Consider the following 22,818-nt stretch of genomic DNA (forward strand, 5'->3'; position numbering starts at 1 on the left):
AGCAAAATTGAAATAATGTTTTTTAGAAGAGTACATCTTCAACACATAGGCTGAATTTCTGAAACAAAAATAAGGATCCCTCCAAGTTCATTATCCTAAAAATAGAACACTGAAATTAGACTGCAGGTTTCACGGGATTTTCTTACTAAGCAGATCTCAAAATATTCATTAAAAAAATGTAAAGCTACAGCTCAGAGTAACAGAACATATATTCTTAGTTTTAAAATATGGAATTTTTTTTTTTTAAATAAAAAATAGTAATTGTTAACTTTCAGGTTTAGCCCATTAAACATTACATCAGAGATGTGAAATGCTAGAGCAAGCACATTTTGCATTAGCATCTATATCCAGAAACTGCCAAACTGCCCATTAAATCTTTTGAATAAATCATGGGGAAAAATGTCAAGAAGCAACTAAATAGGAATGACAGGCAAACAACTAAAGTGAAGATGAAGTCACATGAAAGGAGTGACAAAGGAAATCAATGCAGAAGAACTGCAAAATGCACTTCCAGTTAACCCAGATTTCACAATCTCCTGTTTGTGAATTGTATTTTCTCAGGCACATATTTCCTGTAATTTTTGCCCGCATTGAGTATATGGTAAGCTAGCAGCATGACTTTTTTCAGCATATAGTTCAAATTTAAGTCAGTGCTTAGAATGACCAAAATACTGGGTCTAAACAAAAACTCTATTACAAAGGAAACATGAACCAACTGCCTAGAGAAGGACAAATCACCAGCACAATGGTCCCTTGTAAATTAGTGTAAAATAAATAAAGATTGTATTGGTCTAATTAAAATTATCTATCCACCTATAGATTTTATCTATCCACCTATAGATTTTGACCTTATGTATTTCCCATACATAACATTACTGGATTTCATTAGACCTTAATTTAACTTTGCTGAATGGTCAAGGTCCAGCATTTGAGTTTACTCAATCTCATCTTCCTCCTGATGCTCCATATAGGAAAAATTCCACAAGTACAAAAGAAAGCGTAGAAGTGCATTCTTTGTATGCTTAAATGTTCAAATAATGCCAGACAACTTGGAAAAAATATGCATTTAGGGTCTGGGTTAGGGGCAGGAAGTAAGAATCTGAGAAACATTTTGTTTCAATGAATTGGTTCCATAAATGAAGCAATTACAATTCTCAGCTCTCTACTGTAAATCTGAGTTGACATTAGAGCACATCCCTGCTAATTATAAACCATGTTAGATTTGTCAATTTGGCACCACTGGCACGAAAAGCTGATCACTACTACTTTCACAAAACTGAAGTAAGACTAAATGACAATCCCACATCCATATATTAATTTTATATAAATTTAATACAACATGCATCACCAAGCAAGAGCCACTGTTGGCTCTCTCCCTGGCAGCAGCAAATTTGTGTGGTGTTTGGTGATGAAAATGGACCATTTACATTTACAGACTGTGCACGCTAGGCAAGGAATTTTGGCATTGAACAGTCCTCAACTCACTTTAATATACATTAATTCTTTCAACCATATAAGAGGAAGCAGAAATACTTACTAGTACAGAACTTCATTTGCTTCATGCCTTTCATATCTAACAGTTTCACACATCAGTCTGAAAGAGAAGAAATAAATTTTAGTTATGATTCCTATCAGTGTCACAAAGACTTCACTTTCTAAAGTTACTCAGCATTTCCACAGGTAACTCCAGCACTTACTGAAACCAACCACCAATTCAAATCCAAGCTGATTCATTATTCAAGAGAACAAATTGTAAAATCTAAGCATTTAAGTTATTTATTCATCCAAGATCAGTATTTATTTAGGACACTAGATGTAGCTGTTCCCATTAAAAAAATTTATAAAAATAAGGAAAAATTATATTGATCTAATTTTCCATAGTGATGTGATAAAAGCAAGTAGCTTCATAAAAAGAGTTCTGAATTTTAGAAATGGCTGGAAATGTACTACAACACTAATCAGAGATACAATATAAAAACTGCTCTCTTTTTCAAGTCAGGCCCAATAGGTAAAACAAGAAACTGTGTTGCCTGGTAAATCAATGCTTCTCATTTTGCTAAAATTCAGCAACTTGAAAATTACCATGAGATTTTAATGCTAAAATCCCAGAGGGCTCAAAGTGGAGAGAATTTCCTGCAGGAAAATCCTCTGTCTAGAGGGGAGGATTAAAGTGCTTTCGTATTCACTGTCTGCCTGACAAATGTGGCATAATAGAGAGCAACTAGAATAGAACTTACCACATACTAGGAAATGCAATGTTAACTTGATGTAGAAAAATCACAATGCCATTTCTGTCTACTGCCTCAAGGAAACAGCCCTGTGAATAACTGGGGGGGATGGGGGCAAAACAAATCCCACTGCCTCCCTGGCCTTTCCATAGCTCTGAAGCAGACTGCAAACCCCAAGGCTATTTGACAGCCAGACAGAGATTTACCTAAGAGGCTCATGAGAACATTCAAATAAGGAACTATATTTAAATTCTGGAAATAAATTCTCTTTCCTCACATAATCCATCATCAGAATCTCGGTGTATCAATGACCAACTGCCAGCAATAATATCATAAGCAGGCAAAAGCAGTCAAGAATTGCTACTCAGGCAAAAAGACTGCAAAAAGTTGATTTGAGACCTGTAAGAGTTGGTCTGGGTTTGACATAACAATCAATTGCCATTTCCTAGATCATTCATTTCAGCAGTCAACAGACTGCTACAAAAGTCACCTTAGCATTCATCTCTCACAGGATTTTACTTATTACTTGAGCCCACTAAAAAAATAACGCCCCTTCTGTTCAGAAGTGGCAGGCTTATTGTGGTATCATGACTATTCATAAATCATTAACAGAAAATTGAGATCTTAATTCTGTTTGCAGAGAGATAGATATAAAAATTAAGAATCAAGTTTTACTACCACAGCCTTTCCCACACCCTGGTAGTTTAGATCTATGCTTTGGACCATCTTTCAGAACTTTTCTCACTGAAAAAAAATGTCACCGTTGTATGAAATTAAGCATTATGTATTGCATATCAATTTCAATCATTTTCCATTCTGGCACAGCAAAAAACTTTGAATCACAAAACCATATTTTTTCAGACACTCCTCTCCATCATAAAATTGGGTCTTGTCAAAATCTTTTACAGACACTGAAAAGCTACTGTCTGCTTCTACCTCCTGGGTTTTCATCCTCCCTCTCTGATGCTGTTTTGAGAGGGAAGGGGAGCACAGACATGAAGTCACTGGTGAGAGGAAACCAGAAGAGAAGTCATTGCTAGGAGTGAGATTTAAAAATTTAAATACTGCTCAAGGATGGTCTGTGCCCTACTGGTCTGGAACGATGATGCCTGGGCAATGTGCCACATAAGAGCAGGAGTCACAGGAAACAGAATCACTTCAACAAGCAAGTTTTGTTCCCCTCTGAATTGGGATAGAAGGAAGCACATTCTTGATAAAGTCACGCAAGTTCACCACTGGCACTGAGTTTTGCAGCATTTTGGTCCCTTTATTAGGACAGCAATAGGGGAGAAAATGCCTCTTACAGAAGGTAGCCAAGCGTTTCAATTTTTGTGTTACAGTGGCACAGTTAGAAATTACAGTGACCAAGCTGTACAAACTAGATTGCTTCCTCTTTGAAAAATTGAATAAGTTCTGATCAATACTGGTGTCCAGTTTTTGCTCAATCACTCAAACGTGATCTTTATCTGCTTCCTCAATAAATGTAATAAATTACAGATGAGATCACCAGCAAGCCATATGGTAAGTTATTCACTACTAGGGGCTACATTGAATACATTCAGTTTTAATGAATCTCAGAGGTTTTTGTGGCATTCCACTGCCACAAGAAGAGCTGTATCCTAAAGGATACTATAAAAGCTTTCAGTCAGTCCAACATCTGCCGGGAGCCCGGCCTTTTCCATGTATGGTACTGTAAACAGAAGCTCTCTTTGAGGAATTCGCTATGCTGGGAGAACGAGTTCCACACATTCCTCAGCAAGAACCTCACGCTGCACAGGAAGCCAAGAAGCACACATCAACATACCACACAACCATATGTGCACACTTTGATCTCTGTAAACAAGTTAACATCAGTTTAACCCCAGCCATGCAAAACTTCACGTGCTCAAAGTATTGCATACAACAGCATAACACAAAACACTTCAACTGAATGTAACCATGACCTCCTTCCAAAGCAAAAGTAATTACAGAGACTTCTTTGAAGTTAACATTCACATTGCAAAAAATGTGTCTTGAGCGCTTTGGAAGAAAGAAAACCCCGCCTTTTATTTTCTCTGAATTACAGAATATTGGCTTGGGAATGTGGACTCCCACTGAATGACAAAGCAAGTGGCCAGAAAAAAAAAAATAGAACCTCAACTAGCATTAATCAACTCAAAGTTGCTTCAGCATCTTCAGATGTGGCAAATGTTGGCAAAGCTGAGAATATAAAACAGCAGTAATTCACCCTCTCTACCCACAGGGCATACAGGAGATGTGCTGGCCTCCTTCTCTAGCTGCCAGCCTCACACTGATTCCCAAATACCCTTAGAAACCTCTGCTGTAAGATACTTGTGGGAGGACAAGTGCAACAATTATCTAAAAATCAAACAAACAAAAGTCTTTACAAAAAAAATAGGAAGCTCTCAGGAAAGTTTTGACTTGAATTAATTTGCTTCATGAAGCATTTTAATTAAAAGTGTGGATGACACTTATCAAATATCTTTACTAAGTATTGTTTGCATGTGTTGTACACAATGAGTCTAAAATTTCCACACAAAAGCAAGCACAAACTGAAACAGAAGGTGACAAACAGACCCTGCTCTCATGACTACTATATTACATAAATTATTTCATCAATATATGGGCTTGTATGCTGTATGTAAAGCATTTATTTCTAGTCCAAAAGTTTGAAAAGAAAACAAATGCATCCATAATAGACAGAAATAGGATGGAACAAATAGATACACTGTGCAGACATACAAGGAGGAATCAGCAGAAAAATAAAGACGGGAAGAAAAGAAAGCAGTCATAGGCAGTTTGAGGTACAATATACAAGAGTAGTATATGGTTATCAAAATTACTGCTCCTTTGCCTTGTTAGTGCATTAACATATATGGTTTTTAATGATACAACATCATACCTTAGCTGATGCTCTCTCAGATTAGACAATGCTTCCATTCCATGTAAATATGAATACACAATCTCCAAGTCCTAGAAAAAATAAGGAAAACATTTTTAGTATTCTCAGTTTGATACAAGTTATTAAAAAATGGTTTCTAAAGCATCTAAAGCTCCTTTAATAGGGGTAGTAGGGACACTTCAGGAGATTAAAGGCAAACTGCAAGAACACCTTTGATTATAATCTGGAACCTCAAATGAGGAAGAATGATAGTATGTCCACATCAAATACAGAAATCTTTCTGCTTTTGCTGCCATTACTCTATGTCTAGGAAACAGGCCTAGTTCAGAACCACAGTGAACTATTTTGCAACCATCACAGTCCTTCTTTCCAAAGCCAACATCCCCAAAATTTTCACTTACTTTGTAAAGCAAGGTCATAAGAAATCAGTTTTTTTCATGTTCAGGGGAAAAGAAAAAAAGTACAACAGAGTCTAACAAAATACTCCATTATACAGAGATATTTATAAAACTGTATCCTCTTGAAACAGAAGATAATCTACAATCTAAAGAGAGAAAAAATGCTGTCATGAACAGAAAATTGACATAATAAGAAAAACCAAATATGATCTTAATTATAATATGGTGAAGTTTTATATTCAACCATTGTGGACCGCCAATATCCAGCTGACAAAACATTAATAAAGACATGAAAACAACATCCAAGACTAAAACACCCTAAAATGCAACTGTGGAAACACTAATGCCAGGCCAGAGGCTTTGCTCAAGTTATACTTAAAATAACTACAGCGTTTAAGAGAAAGTTTCAGTGAAGCCAACAACATCTATTTAGAGTGATTTATCTTTGGCTCATGGATTTCATGCTGTTTCATCACGCTTTTTCTTATTTTAAGACTTGCTAGTTGAGAGACAAAGTATGATCCATAATTCATTAAAAATCCGAGCAACAGTCCTCAACCACTAACTTGAGAATAAACTAACACCAACACAACTCTCGTAACTTACTGTGAGAAGATGTTTTTCAAGGAATGGAATATATCAAAGCTAGAAATTTATGCAAGATTTGATCACTGTGAAATATCTGTGAATTTAAAACTGCCTAAAAATACAGAAATACTTTTTCAGACACAATGAAAGAATGTTCTTTGGGCGAAGACAAAGAATTGATGTCGCAGAGTGAACCTGAACTTAAGAAAGAAAAAGAAAATCCCTTGAAATACATTAAGCGTAGAAACATGCTGTACTTGTTAAAACCATGGCACAGATCAGAAAAGATACCAGGAGTTACACTCAGTGGCTAAGGCTAGATAGATGTCTCTCATTCTGTTACAAAAAGAATGTCTTTTTCTCACACAGAAAAGGCAAATGTTCCATTTGAAAACGCAGAACAAACACACAAGTTAAAGTGCTGCAATTTCACTCCAGTTTCGGCCCTTCTAGGCCTCTAGAGGCTTTGGTCCTGCAAACAGCAGAGGGCACATCAAAGACAAAAGTAATTGGGATGGAGGGGCTCTGCACATACAGGGCTCTGAAGAGAAAACACAGCAGTGCCTCGCCTTTTTGCTTTTTTTCCCTTCAAATAAAAGTGCGTGAAAAGACATGTCTGCTATAGTCAGCAACCTGCTCATGGCCAGCCAGGCTGGAGGGGAGCAGGGGCTCCCAGGAGCCCTGAGCTGGCAGCAGGGTGAGATGGCAGCCAGACAGTCCCGGTGGCACCGCTGCGCTCGTCCGGACGCGCCGCACTCCGGCACCAGGCAGCAGCTGCCGTGGGAAGCTGGCAGGGACCACTGGGGATCAGGAGCAGTATCTTACAGGGAAAAGAGCCTGGCCACAAAGTGCTGCTCTAACCCAGCTCCAGCAAGTCTCTCTAACAACAAGCAGAGAGAAAAGGAGAGTAACTTTCTGCCACCATCTTGCTCTGGAGTGGCAGAGGCTATCTGCTGTAAAGAATTCACAGAAGAATAAATAGAGAACCAGTAAGGATGCTAGCTTACAGACCCGGGAGTGGACCCATGGGCATGTGGTTTCCAAAACTGATGGGTGACACAAACCTACTGACCAACCCTACAGATGTTACAAAGTGATGAACACGGGTTGTGTTCCGAGAGCAATGCAGCTGAAGTGACTCAGTGCAGGGGGAATGCATTAAATCAGGGAAGGGAGTCACAGAACCATAGAGCAGTTTGGGTCAAAAGGGATGTTAAAGATCATAATTCCAACACCCCTGCCATGAGCAGGGTCTCCTTTCACTAGATAAGGTGGTTCAAAGTCTCACCCAGCCCAGCCTTAAGTCATTCTGACCAATTTCACAAGCAACAAGGTATGTTTAGTAAAGTCTTTTTCTTCAAGTAAGTAATTCCCTTTCTAAATACAAGTATACTCGCCAAACATTTGCAAATAGAACATCCCATAGGTCCCTAGATGAGGAACTGCAGATTGTGGAGGTCCTTGACATAAAAAAAAAAAAAGAGGAATAAAATAATAAAATATTTAAAAGATATTTTAAAAATCTAAAGAACTCTAATAAAAGGGTGAGGTGAGGAAAAAAAACACAGTTAATGAAGTCTTTACTTGCACTTCCATCATAGTTGCTGGCTAAAGATACCTCATCCTGAGAGAACTAAGGTGAGGAGCTTTTTCCAGTTTGGAAATAAAAAAAAACCACAAAAGAATAAAAAAGGCAGCAAGAAAAAGCAAGAGAACATTCTAACATCTCAGCTGCCATGCACTGGATATTTCTGACAAGTGCCAAAGTGAGCTGCTGCCCATTCCTTAAACAGTGTCTTTCCAGAGGCATCTGGCAGGGAACAGCTCCCTCTAGCACCAAAAGTTTGGCATTGAAATTGAAGTAACAAATATCCAGCAACACTCCTTTCAATCTCCACAATACTGCAAAGTACAAAGAACTACAGTAGAGTCAAAAAAGCAAATATATATTCATACGTGGTCAGTAGGCTCTGCACACTTCCAGTCAGCCTGCAGCATTAAAGAGGGGGAAGGCAATTAAAAAAAAATAAAATCTGAACATCAAGTTATTGTTGTTAGGTCACATCAGTTTTCCATTCATCTCAGGAAAAATTGCCCTGTGCTTACTTGGCAAAAATACTCTTTATTGAATAGCTTATCCAACTGCTTAATTCAAAGTGAATTGACAGAATGCAAAAGTCCTTCGGAAACATCTGTGCCAAATATGGCAATATCCTAAGCAGATTCCAAATTAAGCCTGAAATTAAGCCTTTTCACAAAAATAACACACACACACATAAACTTAGGCATGTAACATATGAAAGTTTTTGATTTTGATATTCAAGACCCATGACAAAAGCTAAACTTCTCGACTTTTCAGGAAAAGAATTCCGCCTTTAAAGGACATGAGATGCCTACATGATTTATGCCGACTAGTTAAGCAAAACCCTTAAAGCAGCAGCTAAATGTAAGCCCACTGTGACTTACACAAACATTTCTGCCAGTTCACAGCGTCCCTGAGAGCCACCTCCAGCTGATGCCCAGGAGATGCAGAAGGAGGCAAGTGACAACAGCACAGCACAGATGCTTCCTTGGATGCTGCTTTCACAAGGCGTGCTCCCAAATAACCACCGGAGGGCAGCCCGAGCCACCGAAACTCCAGAGAACGCCGTTCTCTCCAGCTTCTCCCTTCATTGTTTCGGATATAACTTTGTCAGACTTTGAACACGCCAAGAGGAGCAAAGCCCATCATCACCACCACAACTGGTTCAATATTCTTCTCCAGGAAGGACTCCTTACCCAAAAGCGCAGAGGAACCATCAGCTTTCTGCTTCCTAGCTTCATCCAACCGGCAGAATTTAAAATAAAGAAGAAAAGGTAAAAGCCATGCAAAGCCTCAGCTGATCTTGCTACACAAAGGTTGTGGCAACAGCTTGAAAAAACACCTCCAAACCCAAAAATTGAATGCAAAGCACAAATTAGTGCAGCTTTTAAAGCATGTTTTTATTTAAACGAAAGCTAAAAGGCTGAAATGTAATCTACACTTAAATCTGTACTGCAGCCAAAGTCATATGCTTGGGTTGCTGTGTGGGAAGTAGCACAAAATTTGTTTAATTCAGTGTTATTTCTTAATTTACTTGTTTCCTTGGTGTCAGATGGATCACTTTAAAGTTCTGACTGTACTTTGAAACAAAACAGAGACACTCAAGTTTTAACACAGCTCAACTTCAGTTAGATCTGCAGAAACATACTGGTCTGCAACCTTACCTCTGCTCTGCATTCTAATAAAAATCTGTCTATGTTTATGCCCAGACTTTCTATCCATTCGATTTGTACTTCAAACATATTTGCCAGTTACACAAACCAGAATGCTGGCCCCAAATTCATAATAGCTTAATGAAGACATTTTTTCTTTATTAAGATGATAGAGATGTGAAAATTTGCTAATTTGGACTGAAAAACTTAAACCTCTCTAAAAATTGCAAGCTTACACTGCTTTCATTCCTGGTTTGCATTAAGGTGTGAAGCTACAGGCCAAAGTCAACTATTCATCCTTGCCACAGTTAAACAAAATCCTGAGAAATTCATTGCTCTCCAAGTAAGAAATTCACTCATTTCTGTGATGTGGCAAACAAGCAGAGAGCAGCTTTCATCTTATAATAGTTTGGTTTCTTTCAATCAAAAGGAAAAATAGAAAACAAGCTAACTTCTTGATTCACAGTCTTGAAGAATAGGAAAAAAAAACAACTTTTCAAAGCACCTAATATTCACCTGAGGCTCAAAAAGATCTGCATGCTGAGAGTGCAATGTATTTTGAAAGGCTGATCTCTTAAAAATAACCTATCTTTATCTCACACCCAGCCAACCACCAGGAGAACCAGACTCCAAAGGGAGGGGATGCAACCATTCCCCATCACATGTGGCCCCTCCAGACCTCACCCCAAGCCCACGTTTCACTGCTGTGACGCCAGGAGGTCCCACCTAGTCCCTCCATGCTCATTCCTCCACCTCCCTGGCCCCAGGGTGAGCACCTGCTCACGGAGACCCAACTCTGAGCTGCTCTCTTGGCAGCATCACACTCATAAGCTCCAGTGTCAGGCCATGGAACCAACCCTCCTGCAGCCCGGAGGAGGTGGGCCCTCTAAGTCTTTGATGGGTTTCAACAGACCATGAAACTGCTGGCAGGGAGAGAGGCATTTCTATATGGCTGACTGAACAGTTATTTTAGCTCAGACTGGGACCTTCCCAAATTGTGATGTACTAACAAGAGCAGCAGTGCCAAGTTTCTTCTTCGTATTGAGCAACGAAGCCACAGCCCAAACCCAGGTTGATGAAGTCCTGCCTCTCTTTCCTTGTAGTTGTAGGATCCTCTCTTTTTCCCTTTTCTTCACACACCCAGCATCTGAAATCATATGATTCTCAGCCACTAAAGTAGCTATACCAAGCACTTATATTCCTTTGTTTTTCCCCTCTACTATTGATTTAGCAGTGGCATGTCTGGCTGCCTGTATTGGCTCACTGAGGCCAAAGCAGAGCCAGCACCGCCAAAAGAAAGAGGCTGGACCACAGCAACACCAATCCCATCCAGCCTACACAAAATCTTCCATGTGCACAGAAGAGCTGTGGCCATTCCCACGAAGGTTTGCTCCCATCTGGCACACTGAAATGCCAGGCTATCACCCAGAGCAGCTCAGGAGATGACACAAGTCATCCTCCAGGGACAGCAAGGTGGGCAGGCAGGGCAGGGATTGGGGGAGCACATGAGCTACCCCAGCCAAACCCCCCTCTGCAGGCAAAGCCTGAGGGGGACCAAACACTCACCTAAGGGTGAGCTCACATCTCCCAAACACTGACATGCAAAACACAGGAGCAAACCACACAAACTGACTTCCACAGTGACAGAAAAATCCAGTATTGCTGGTACCAAAATCACTGCCATGCACACATGAAGATGAATATTTCATCTTCACCTCCAGTGTGCCAGCAGTGGAAAAAAACCCAAACACACTCATAACTGCTGTGCAGGAACATGCCCAGGTATGTACACACTTATCACTGAGCCATAAAGAGATTAAAAAGAAGTATTTGTCTGCAAATTTTTAACATTCTTTTTCTTAGACCAGGACCTTCAAATTCAGGTGGGGGCACTGCCACATGGGAAGCCTGCCAGTATCCAACCTACTATACTACCAATTTAATTTTTCTTTTTAATTTTACTGAAGCTGCAACAACATTTTTCTGCAAGCCATTCTTACTATTGTACATAAAGATCTGTGGCTTAAAATAAATGAAAGCCTAAGTTATTTGGAATAATTTATTGATGCTGAATTGGCAGCTATACAAGAAGAAATTAAATATTTAAGTGAAATTACATATGTTTAATGGCCCTCATTTCATTCATACATGACTGAAATTCCATGGGCCATGTTTTAAGGAAGAACATACGTTTTGTAAATTTACCTGAAAGTTCTGGAAAATCTTACCATATTAACCTGTATGCATTTATCTCAACTAATATGCATTATATTCTGGGAAATTCCTGACAAAACATCACTCCACAGCAACCAGGCATAGGTAAACTGGGGAATCAGCCCTCACCAGAAGAGAGCTTACAGGCCATCCAGCCAACCCAAGCCTCCACTTCCTCAGGTAGTAGAAAAGATATTGTGTTGATCTTGTTAGGAGTTGTTGCCACACAAAAATTGCTATATTTAACTCCACGATGGGGAGGGTGAGGATATTTGTTCTGAGTGGAATTTTTAAACTGGAGGAACAGGCAATTTTAATCTGGAACTGAAGCACCCATGCATGAAGCTAATCAGGAGCAACTCCAAAACCCCATAAAGAAAAAGGAGAAATCCCATTTTCCTGGGACTAGTCTCAGTACAGAACAACAACAAGCTTTTCCAAAGACTTGACTAAATTACTGCTTCAATGTCAGATGCTGGAGAAACACCATAGGATCACAGTAAAACAACTGCAGAGAAATATGTTGTTTCAGCAGGGTACTGAAATTGGCTTTCCTGTCTTTCAAAGATACTTCATTTCTTTTGTGAATTATTTTCTTTCTAAAGAGCTTCCCCTCAAAAGACAATTTCATTACATGCTAGTTTTTGCATTTTAGAATTTTTTTTCTAATTGAAAGCATACAAAAATGAGTTGGAAGTTTCAACAACCCACCCACACTAACAGACTTTTAACACTGTCTCAAGAGTAGCCCAATTGATTCAACACATCCTGCTGGTCATAAAGCTTTCAGCAGAATAAAGAAAAAAAAAAATTAAGACATTCATTATTATAATCATCCTTTAAGATGGGGGGATGAACATGGGAAGGGTAGATGGGAAATTAGAGCCTGCCATGGCACAGAAGTCCATGAGCAAAATAATGAGTGCAGGAAATTACAGGGTAGTGCAGTGCATTTCTGTTCTGCCTTCCGGACTCTCAGAAGTCAGACAATTAAATGCTTAACACAAAAGCCCAGGTTCTGTAGTCAGAAATCCAAAGGTTGATCGCATGTCCAAATCCCAGAAAAGCAGTTCCACCACAAAAGATCCTTCCTACTGACAGCATAGTCCATAATTATAAAAGGCACTTAAGTTTTTCATCATTAAATAGATATATGTATTTATTACCAGTAGTTGGAGGTTTGTATTAAGGCTGTTAAATCCATTTTCACATTCACTGCAAAAATATTCACATATTTTGTTGCAGAGGGGATTTTTTAATGCTAAGGAGAGTTTCAAATTGTCTTGAGATAGGTTATTTATCCCATATTTTTCACTAGCTATATGAAATGACACCCAGTATACTATTAACAAAAATCAATCTTGCACTAACAAACAGATCAGTTACCAAACATTGTACTTATTTTTAAACAACTACTTGTAGCAGAGACCAATTTTATGTAAGTTTATTCAGATATACAGTACTATAATGACTGGCAGCTTTCAATTAAAAAAAAAAATTTAAAAAATCAGGAACTGAAAAGGGAAAAATTAATTGAAACACAAATGTCCTGGAGTTAATAGTCAAAAAATAACTCCTAGCTGACATCAAGTTGTGATGGCAGAAGCACTTTAAAGGACATCAGCCTAGAGATCAACATCACAACTAAGGTGGCCAGGAAAAGAAGACCATGGTATACCACCCAAGGCTGCCTTCCAAAAACAAGGTCAGTGCTAAGCTGTGCTTAGAGGATTCCCCAAGAGCTGTGAGAGCAAGATTAAGATATGACAGTTCTCAGATACTTTTAGTAGTGGGTTTGGGGGGCTTTTTAAGAGTGCTTAATTAGTCTACAGGTTTCAAAACAGGCAGGTTACTATCCATGGAACCAGGATACTCACAAGGACTGTAGGTCACACAACCTAGGAATAACTAAGCCAGGCAAACAACTTGCCATGAAGGAAGCACATCACTACAAACTTGACCTAGACAAAACCATCATACAAACTCCCTTATAGTGAGCAAGGGCAATCTATTTTCTGAAAAAAACTAAGTTTCTGTAAAGCATGGTCCTGGTACTTAACATCATAGCCACAGCTGCACAGTATTCCTTCTTCAAATGCATCATTAAAAGTGTTGTGATCATAAATCCTAACAATGTATAATTCACAGCATACTGGTATTTATGGTGGATGAACACATGATGGACCAGATGTGTTAAATGGGGCAGGTACTCGAAATCATGAGCAAAAATGTCACAGGGACATAGAAGAGGTGCCTTTCATCAACTGATATGTGGTAATTGCTTCTGTGAATACTTTAAGCTTTCCCTTGTGAACAAACTGTAAATGCAGCACCAGGACAAGGCAGAAATGTGGCTGAGCTGATGAAAGGGTACCCCAGTAAGCCACCTCTGCACAACCACCTGTGATCATCTCTCTGCATCTGAAGCTGTAGCAGTCCCAATTGCCTATGTTCATCCAACTTCTCAAACATAACTGCATTATAATGCAATGACTTGCTTTTAAAGCAAGACTTTGGAACAAACCTTCTTGTGCTGCTGGGAAGGAGCAGCCCAGCAACGAAATGGGGGTTTCAGCACTGTCCCGAGTGCTGAATGTCATCACACTCCACCCTCTGGTTTGTGCATTTCCTCCCTTGCCAACCAAAACCAAAGAAACCCCAAAACTACCCAGAAACACCAGCTCCACCCTTGTCAAGAAAAATCAGTTCCCAGGCACAATTCAATCCCAGCCCAGCCAGCAATACACTCCTGCAGAACTACCCAGAGCATCAGGGCCACCTCCACTTTGTGAACTGGAGTTTCTAGAAGCCCAAGATGCCAGGGGAGACCCTGACCACTCCTCCGGAGGTGACTTGTCACAAACCACCCCAAGTGAGCTGGGTTTAAGCAACGAGGAGCTCCAGGCTGCAGCTCCGGGTTCATTACCATGACAACCCACATCCAGAAACAAAGGGAACTCGCACGCGTGGAGAGCTCTGCTCTGCCAGAACTTACTACGAAAATATCTCAGTAGTACTATAATCAACAGAAAATGCAGTGACTTGTTTTCCGTGGCTGGCTTACAATCGTTTTATACTGCTGGCTTACAACCAACCAAAGCAAAAACACAAAACAAACAAAACAAAAATAAATTCCCCTTTCCAACCACAAAGGCAACAGCGAGTATTTGCTGAAGGAAAATTGCACTATTTCTTTTTGCTTTCGGGGTTTTATTAATGGGAAATAATGTTGCTCAGTTTCTTCATATTTATGAGTTTAAAAAAAAAAGCAGATACAATAAAATCGTAAGGAAGAGGGAGAAAATATTACACCACAATTTTGAAAGTTTATATCCCAATACACATCCTTTACATTCATGCTTTTAAAGAAAGCATTAAAACTCATTTAGGCAGATAAAATTTTCCCAGAAGTTACACACACAAGATAGCCAAGAGTCATGTTCTTTTTCTTTGTTAGCAGATACATTTGCAACATATTTCAGAGCATTGCTTCCAAGAGATATAAATCTTACTCAAAGCATCAACAGTAGGTCACATGAAAATTATTCCCAGGCTATCAGGCAAATGATCATACTGAAGTACATATTTGCATGTCAAATCATTCTTCACCCAAAAATTAATCTCAAAAGCTACTGGTGGTCACATCCTTCCAGAGCTGGCATTACTCCTCTGTGTAAAGGAGACAAACAGATAACTAACTAAAGTTCTAAAGTACTTTCCACAGAATACACATCAAGCCTGAATTTAATTCTTATTTTCTGAAACAGCCTCTGCATTTAATAACTCCAAATTATTATCTTTTGGGATTTTTTTTTCTCTTCCTATAAGCAATGGTGGAATTCTGAGAGGGAAGTTTCATGTTTGTTTGTTGTTGTTTTTTTAAGTATTACTCGGGGTTGCATCTATTTCCATATTTCAGATGGGCTTACTGGGGACGCTGCTTTGATCTGACTTTGGCACACACTTTCACTCTTAGAGCAGAGCACCAATCACCTAAGAAATCTGCACTTCAAATGGACAAACACCCACAGAGGTCTGTAGGATCATGGTGGTGGTGAAGCACAGCCCCTCTTCAGGCCCCCTGCAATGTAAATGCAGCTCCAAGTACCATGAAACCACAACCTAGTGCCCTACCACTGGTGTATGGGTTGGACTTTCATCAATTCAGGTTCGATGTTTATCCTGTAGGAAGTACTTTAGTTGTTTGTTTGCCTCCTGTACACAGAGGAGTGATGCCAGCCCCGGCAGGATGAGATGAAGATGCTCTCTCGGGCACTGGCTCCGTCTGACACCGCAGTGAGCAAACCCCGCTTGGCACAGCTGCCCCCTCTCTGTCTGGGGCTATGCTGTGACCCTTTAGTGGCCAAGTCCAACAAGGAGAAGCCATGCAGGCACCCACAGACAGCTTGGCTGGGGATGAGCTGGGCTCAGCCCGTCTGCTCTGCCTCTGCCTGCTAAGGGGAGGTTACACAGAGCAGCTGCAGCCCGAGTCACTCATCACTGCCCTTGGAGGGAAGGAAGGACTTGAGGGTCTTGGTTCACTCTTACCTGGCTCAGCAGCCACAAGGGAAAACCATCGGAACCACACGAAGTTTAAAGAATACAAGAGAAATCATACAATGTAACTTCATTCTGCCAGCCCCTAAAAAAATCCCTTCTGGAGGGAACAAATCATTTGGCTGGTTTGGCTGTACTGTCAAACCATAGGAGAGAATCTGGAACCACCCTTCTCAAATATCCCCCATTAGCAGCTCCAGATACCTCTTGCTCAGGTCTTTGAAATCCTTTTCAGCTCATCACACCTGCTGAGGGCATCCATCAGATCCAAATCCACTTCCATGCATCAGACAGCTCAACACAAAGACTTAACACCTATACCCTATGTCAAACAGCCAGCTCCATGCCTTAAACACTGCATTTGTACCACAGAGCACAGAGCTGCTCCCACAGACACGACTGTCACTATCACACACAGAGGAGATGCCGGAAGAGCCTGGAAGCTGTGAATTAAGCTGATCTGCCACATACTCTGTTCCCTGACTTGGCTGGTCCTGTATGTGTTTTTCAATAATTCTACCAAAAAACCATAAAGAGACAGAGATATTGCCAGATATTGTTTGTGACCCGGGACTACCCAGTTAAGAACACAAGGCATCACAACAGCACTGAGTGCTCTAGGCTGGCCTACAAACCATCAACTGCACTAGAGTTTGTTTTCTACGAGCTGCTAGTGAGCTGTGCGGCTGTCACGCCACAGATGATTTTTATTTTTTTACCGAAGCTCAAAACCGCCCCTCCATATGCTGCACTCGTTTCTCTCCCCAGAAGCCCCAACAAAGAAGGACATTTACACTGCACCTGCACAGCAGGCGGTGCAGCCTCCAAAGGACCAGCAGCAAGTGCTGTGGGATTGGGAAACCAAAAGCGACACATGAAAACCCTGTCCACAGGACAACAGCAGGCAGCCTCTCTGAATCTTAATCCAACCCATATTAAAGGTTTTTCAAAAGTCTTTCCAGAGCAGGACCATATGTCACATGCTTTGCTCAGTGCAAGTTAAACACGTGTTAGAGATATAACATGGAATTCCTCTTGTATAATAAAACACATCCCCTTGGTTTCATAACAGAGTATTTTGGCCTAGTTCTTGAGCATCATTTTTTATACACTTTATAACCAGTTCTTGATATATAAAACTTATCAGCTGATTTGCAAACTAATTTAGACAGAGCATATGACAGCCATCCATTTACCACATTTTAACAAGATACTGCTTATCAACTCCTGAGCAAAGGACATTTGTTCTTAAACCAAGTGCATACCTTCACAGCAGCTTAAAATCATGTGTTGTCTCCAAAATCAGACATTAAAGGTATGCACATTCCTCATCAGAGATTACTGCTAATCTCCCGAGTCTAACGACTCACTCTTAACATTAAAAACAACTCCAAAGAGAGCTCAGGCAAGGCATGGCAGTGAAATATCACACCCCTCCCAAAAGCACTCAGCTGGACAATAGGTGCAATCTCTGCCATCAGTAACACCATATTCAGTGGCAAGAAGCCCTTGCAATTAGGAACCCAACTCTAAGCAGGTTTGAGCACCACATCACTATCTAAGCATTCCTAAGACTGTACTAATAAATATGACCAGAGTTAACTAGCTGCTTGCACAGCCCTAGAATGCCCTAAAACATGGAAGAAACAAACACCTGTCCACGTTTTTTCCCCGAGTTTGCCACCTGAACACAGGAGTGACAAACGCAATTTCAAACAGCAGTGAACCTTGCCTAAAGATACAACGGCCTATGGTGATGCTGGATGACAAAAAAAAAAAAAAAATGGGAGACCATGCAGAAACACTGCCATGTCCTCCGGGAGCCAGGTGGCAGCCAGGAGCCTCACTCCAGGAGCATCTGCTGGGAAGTGTGGGTGCACCACGCTCAGCAGTGACCCTGAGCTTTAGGCTACGAGCAAGAGGGATGATTAGTGCCGTGACTAAGAGCAGAGGCTCCTCCAAGGGCTGGCCAGGTGTCTGAGGTGACTGGCTGCAGAGGGGTGGCAGGGCGAGGCGCAAGGACACCACACCCGCGGTGTTCAGCACGGGGAGCTGAGATCCAGGCAGGTTTGTTGTTAGTCTGCCCTCCATGGCTGGCTGCTGGTACCAATAGAGCTAATTACTGCTTCTGCTCCCCAGCCCCACTTGGAAGGGCTCATTTAGTCAGGAGTCAGGCAATACCCACAACAGCCTCCACTACATTTAGGCAGCACTTCTCTGCTGGAGAAACAAGCCACAGAAACCCCGGGGAGTGAGATGCAGAAGGCAGATCCACAGGGAGTCAGCTCAGGAGCAACAGAACTGGATCAAAACTAGCTCTGTGGAAATCCAAGGTGCTTTCTGCATCCTGTTCACTACCCCCAAGTCCAAAAATAAAGCTCAGTAATTACACCATCCCTACATCATCACAAGTTTTTCTCAGCGTGCCTGCTGCCTCCCAACTAAAGCATCCTGCAGGACCTGACCTCTCTTTCAAAAATCACAACAGCACCTGTAAACTGACAGGGAAGCCTGTAAGTGTTAAGACTTCTTCTTTTGAAGACAACATTCTCAGTTAACACAGATTGTGATTATTTTTTCTAGTGTCACACATCAAGGAGTGGCTTGTCTGTCAGATTTTATCTATTTAATCTGCAAGTGGTCAGCAGTCAAACAAATTATCTAGTTTAAGAAACAGTAGTCAGACTGCAAACTTTTCATCCACAACACAATACAAACAAGTGTTTTCAGGCCATAAAGTCATCATTTCTACATACAAGACCCATGCACTACAGCGGAGAGCTTCTGACAAAATCAGGTTTTACCTTGTCACATTAGCCCCTCCGCCTTACCTCCCTCACCAGCATTCTTAACCCATTTCAAAAGTTTGATTTTTTCAGAAACACGTGAGGCTTTTGGCTCCTTTGTGAAACTATCAATTGCTGAAGACTGGCAAATACATCTACCACTTGCTTTTTCCTCATCCTTAATTCAAAGAAATTAATTTAGTGTATTTCCAGTGTGTTCCCTTCTGTAGTTTCAGTAATACTAGCATTCAGCCCTAACAGGCAGACACACAGTTAGTTGATGGTCAGCACAGAAATGAATTAGAGGTCTCAAAGCAGCTGCTAGAGGCCCTAAAGAATCTACCAGGGGAGGAAAGAACTTGTCACCTCTCTTGGCAGTCTCAGATACTAGAAAAAGTCTGAATGAATCCAGCAGCAGCTCCAAGACCCCACACGTTTAATGGCAAGCCAAATCCTGCAAAATCTGGTAAAAATTCTACAGAGTTTCCAGCTGTACTTTTAACTAAAGCTTTTTGGCACTTGTGGAGGTACGAGGAGCAGCCAGGAGCTCCTAGAACGAGCGCATAAGCTGGATGTGTCCATGAGGACAACCAGCAATGCAATAATTTTCTTGTAAATTTTGTAAATACTTTATATCTGTTCTCAAATAGGGGACCCTGCAGCTTCAGGCAGCTCAGCTGGTTAGAGCATGGTGCTAATGATGCCAAGGTTATGAGTTTGATCCCCATACGGGCCATTCACTTAAGAGCTGGACTCAACAATCCTTGTGAGTCCCTTCCAACTAACAATATTCTGTGATTGCTTCCCTTCTGTACTTTGAGTGCACCAAGACTGCAGTGCTTATGCTTTATATTTATCTTCCCACAGCTGAATGGACTGAAAATAAGGCAAGATTCAGCTGTGGATCCCTGTCACAAGTAATAAATTTAAGCTGCCTGCCTGCCTGTGACTCCACTTTGGCCAAATACTATTTGCTCACTTAGATTTAGTGCACATGGTGGCACAAAACCTGCCTTGCACACAGTTTGGGGGAGCCTGCACTCATGAATGCCCTGCTAAATTAAAATTCTGCCCTGAAGGATTGGGAAGACCTTTTTGCAACCTCCCAGAGACTGCCTGATGATTGCAAGCTATGTACTGATCCAGCACATGTACTAAGTGCTGTCTGAGCCAGCTCTGCTCGGGTGGGTACTGTACAGATGAAAGACCACGCTGACAGACAGACACAGTTGTTCCTCCAGTTCCAACAGCAAGTTTTGCCAGAGGAGATTCCCCAGAGTTACAGTCATGATTTAGCTGCCTCTGCACAGTTGTCTAACCCAGGGGTCAAGGTCTGCACTTTTTTTACCATTGACTGGCATTCTCTTTCTGCTTCTTTTTTTCTTGTTTTTAAGAGTTAACTTACAAGTCAAGAACAGCAAATGGCTTGGTTTATTTTTGGGGGGTTTTTTGGGGAGGGGGTTAATTATTGAAATAGTACATTTGCATTTTAGTATATGAAGAAGCCATAGATTTCTAACCTTAAATTACAGAGCAGTTTCCTTCCAAGGATATTTTGATTTTCCTTCCCACGGCACATGACAAGACTCTAGGCTCAAGCTTTAATGCAAGAACACATACTCTCTGAAATTATTAACTTGCACTGTGAGCTTACAGAAGGCACCAGCTGAGTAAGAAGTAAGAGGGTAGCTATTTGAGGTTAGCTATTTACTAGGTTAAGGTTACAGTCACACACAGGGCACGTATGGAGCACAGTTAGCCACAGAAGTGTGTGAAAAGCCCATGTGCCCTTTAGGGAACCAGCTGATGATTCCAACCAGTTCAGGCTCAACATGATATCCTTTACTGTATCATGGGGGTGCTGGAGGTGTCAGGCAGGGTGCTCCTTTGGCATTTGGGGGAATGGTCACAACTGTGAGGGCACAGGGAGGTGACAGGACAATGCCACTGTAAGAAAGCCTACAGCTTTCCTGGATCTGTGCTTTCTGGAATTATTTTCTGGAGTTACTTCTAGGATATTAAGTGTTTGGGGAATTAACCAAGTCATTTTGATGTTTTAAACAGTGGAACAAAGGACTTTCTGAGAAGCAGGGTTGTACAACAGATGCTCAGGCATTTCTCCTTTTGAAGCTTTGGCAATAGCTGCTCACCTTGTGGCATTGGTATGGTCTCACTTGGTAACTGGGAATTTATCTAAGGCCAATTGGTCTTAGTTGTGCTGTAAGTGATTTAGAATTCCCAAGGGACAGGGGAAGAGAAACAAATACTGCATTCAATGCTGATCCAGAGACATAACCAAAGAAATAAGCACAAGGCACAGTAATAACTAATAGAGTTGCAGCACATCTGATTTCAGAAACTTTTCAGAACCCTTTTATAATTATCTTCTTCATTCACTTATGTCTACGAAGTCTTGGAAAAAAAAAACTATTGCAGAAGAAACTTGACTGAAATTATAGAGGTTTATCAGCAAATAAAACCTGAGCTTAAGCTCAATTTTAGACGCTGTCAAGAAAAAAAATTAAGTGCTATGCTAACAGCCTCATAGGAACTGATGAAACCTGCAAACCTGATCCAAAACAGTCAGAATATAGTTCAGAGAAATGAGAAAATAAGAGCTGAAGTTCCACACCAGTCTTTCAAAGGTACATATCAAAAAAGTGAATCAAGTGAATCTTTCATTACAAGATATTTATTCCTTTGATTGAAGAAAGAAGGCTTTTGTAAACATCCTGCATGTATCTGTTTTTGTCACTCAGGAGTCCACTAGCTAGTTTCAAACTTTTTTGACAGCACGAAAGATTTACAACAGAGAGAAATAATGAAGAATTTCAAATAAACTGGAAGCAACAATCTTAGAGAAGAATCACAAGGAAGGCACAAGTTGAGAACATCAAATACTTGAAAACACAAATATTTACACAGATTCTTAAACTCACAGACTAACTCTTTAAATATTAATAAACCCAAACCTGTAAAGTACTTCATACCAACACAAATGACCTGAAACAAAAGATCAGCTTTTCCGGGCTTTCTCAATTAAAGTTAGTATTTAATACAGAGTTTTCCTTGGTCCAGTAACTAAAAGTGAGTTCTGTGTTAGCAAATCAGAGCATCCTACTTGCTTTCAAGCTATGATTATACTTCTGTATGTTACAAATAAAAGGTGACCTCAAGAAAAATGAAGCTTTGCTGATTTTGAAGTAAACACAGCTTATCAAAATTCTCAGATCTTATTTAAAAGCCACGCTTAGATCTCTGAGAGGTAACATTTTGCCCAACAAAAAGGAAAGGACTAGCCCAAGCTCTCACTGTTGGCGCTCATGGCAAGCTGGCAGAGGGCTCAGGCAGGGAGAAGCTGGAGCAGTTGGCAATGGAAGACCAGGAAGTCAGTATCTGGCTGTCTGACAAGACAATTTTCTGGCTGTAATCTCATTCTCTTAAGCAAATTAAAAGAACAAAAAATGCTCTCATTGCCCTTCTGGTTAACAGTATTTCATTCACTTGAACAGCCTGCTGCTTGAATCCTTAATACGACTATTACCAAGAATAAGTTTTATTTCTGACCTCAAGCCAGCAGAAGAAAGTCTCAGAATTCCCTCACAACACTGAGATGGCTCACATAAGTCCAGCTTCACTCCCAGAAAGTGCTTTGTTGTGAGTGCATGCTTTATTGAAAACAACAACAGGCATCACATATGGAAAAAGGGTTACGGCCGCACCATTTACACAATGAACACAACAATCCTGACCAAGCTGCAGCACACAACACTTTTCTTCTATTCTCTATTCAGTTGATACTAAAAAGCCCCCTAAATTAGTCTGAAGCAATTGTAAAATGCTGAAAATTCAATAATTGGAAGCAATAGTCTTGCAACAAAACATACACAAGATTTCCAAACAAGAAGTAT

At 40.6% G+C, this 22,818-nt stretch overlaps 1 protein-coding gene across 6 annotated transcripts in view; it reads right to left on the bottom strand.

Annotated features, from left to right (window-relative positions):
- The window catches only part of RAPGEF2 (Rap guanine nucleotide exchange factor 2), a 185,048-nt gene that overhangs the window by 122,827 nt on the left and 39,403 nt on the right, over positions 1-22,818 (bottom strand). For all 6 annotated transcript variants that reach the window (XM_058803151.1, XM_058803153.1, XM_058803154.1 and 3 more), the window contains exons 2-3: positions 5,131-5,201; positions 1,538-1,594 (exon numbers count right to left, since the gene is read on the bottom strand). In XM_058803151.1, coding sequence (XP_058659134.1) covers positions 1,538-1,594; positions 5,131-5,201 — 128 coding nt within the window. The remainder of the gene's footprint in view (positions 1-1,537; positions 1,595-5,130; positions 5,202-22,818) is intronic.

The sequence above is a fragment of the Ammospiza caudacuta genome, chromosome 4 (assembly GCF_027887145.1).
Source record: "Ammospiza caudacuta isolate bAmmCau1 chromosome 4, bAmmCau1.pri, whole genome shotgun sequence".
Lineage (NCBI taxonomy): Eukaryota > Metazoa > Chordata > Aves > Passeriformes > Passerellidae > Ammospiza > Ammospiza caudacuta.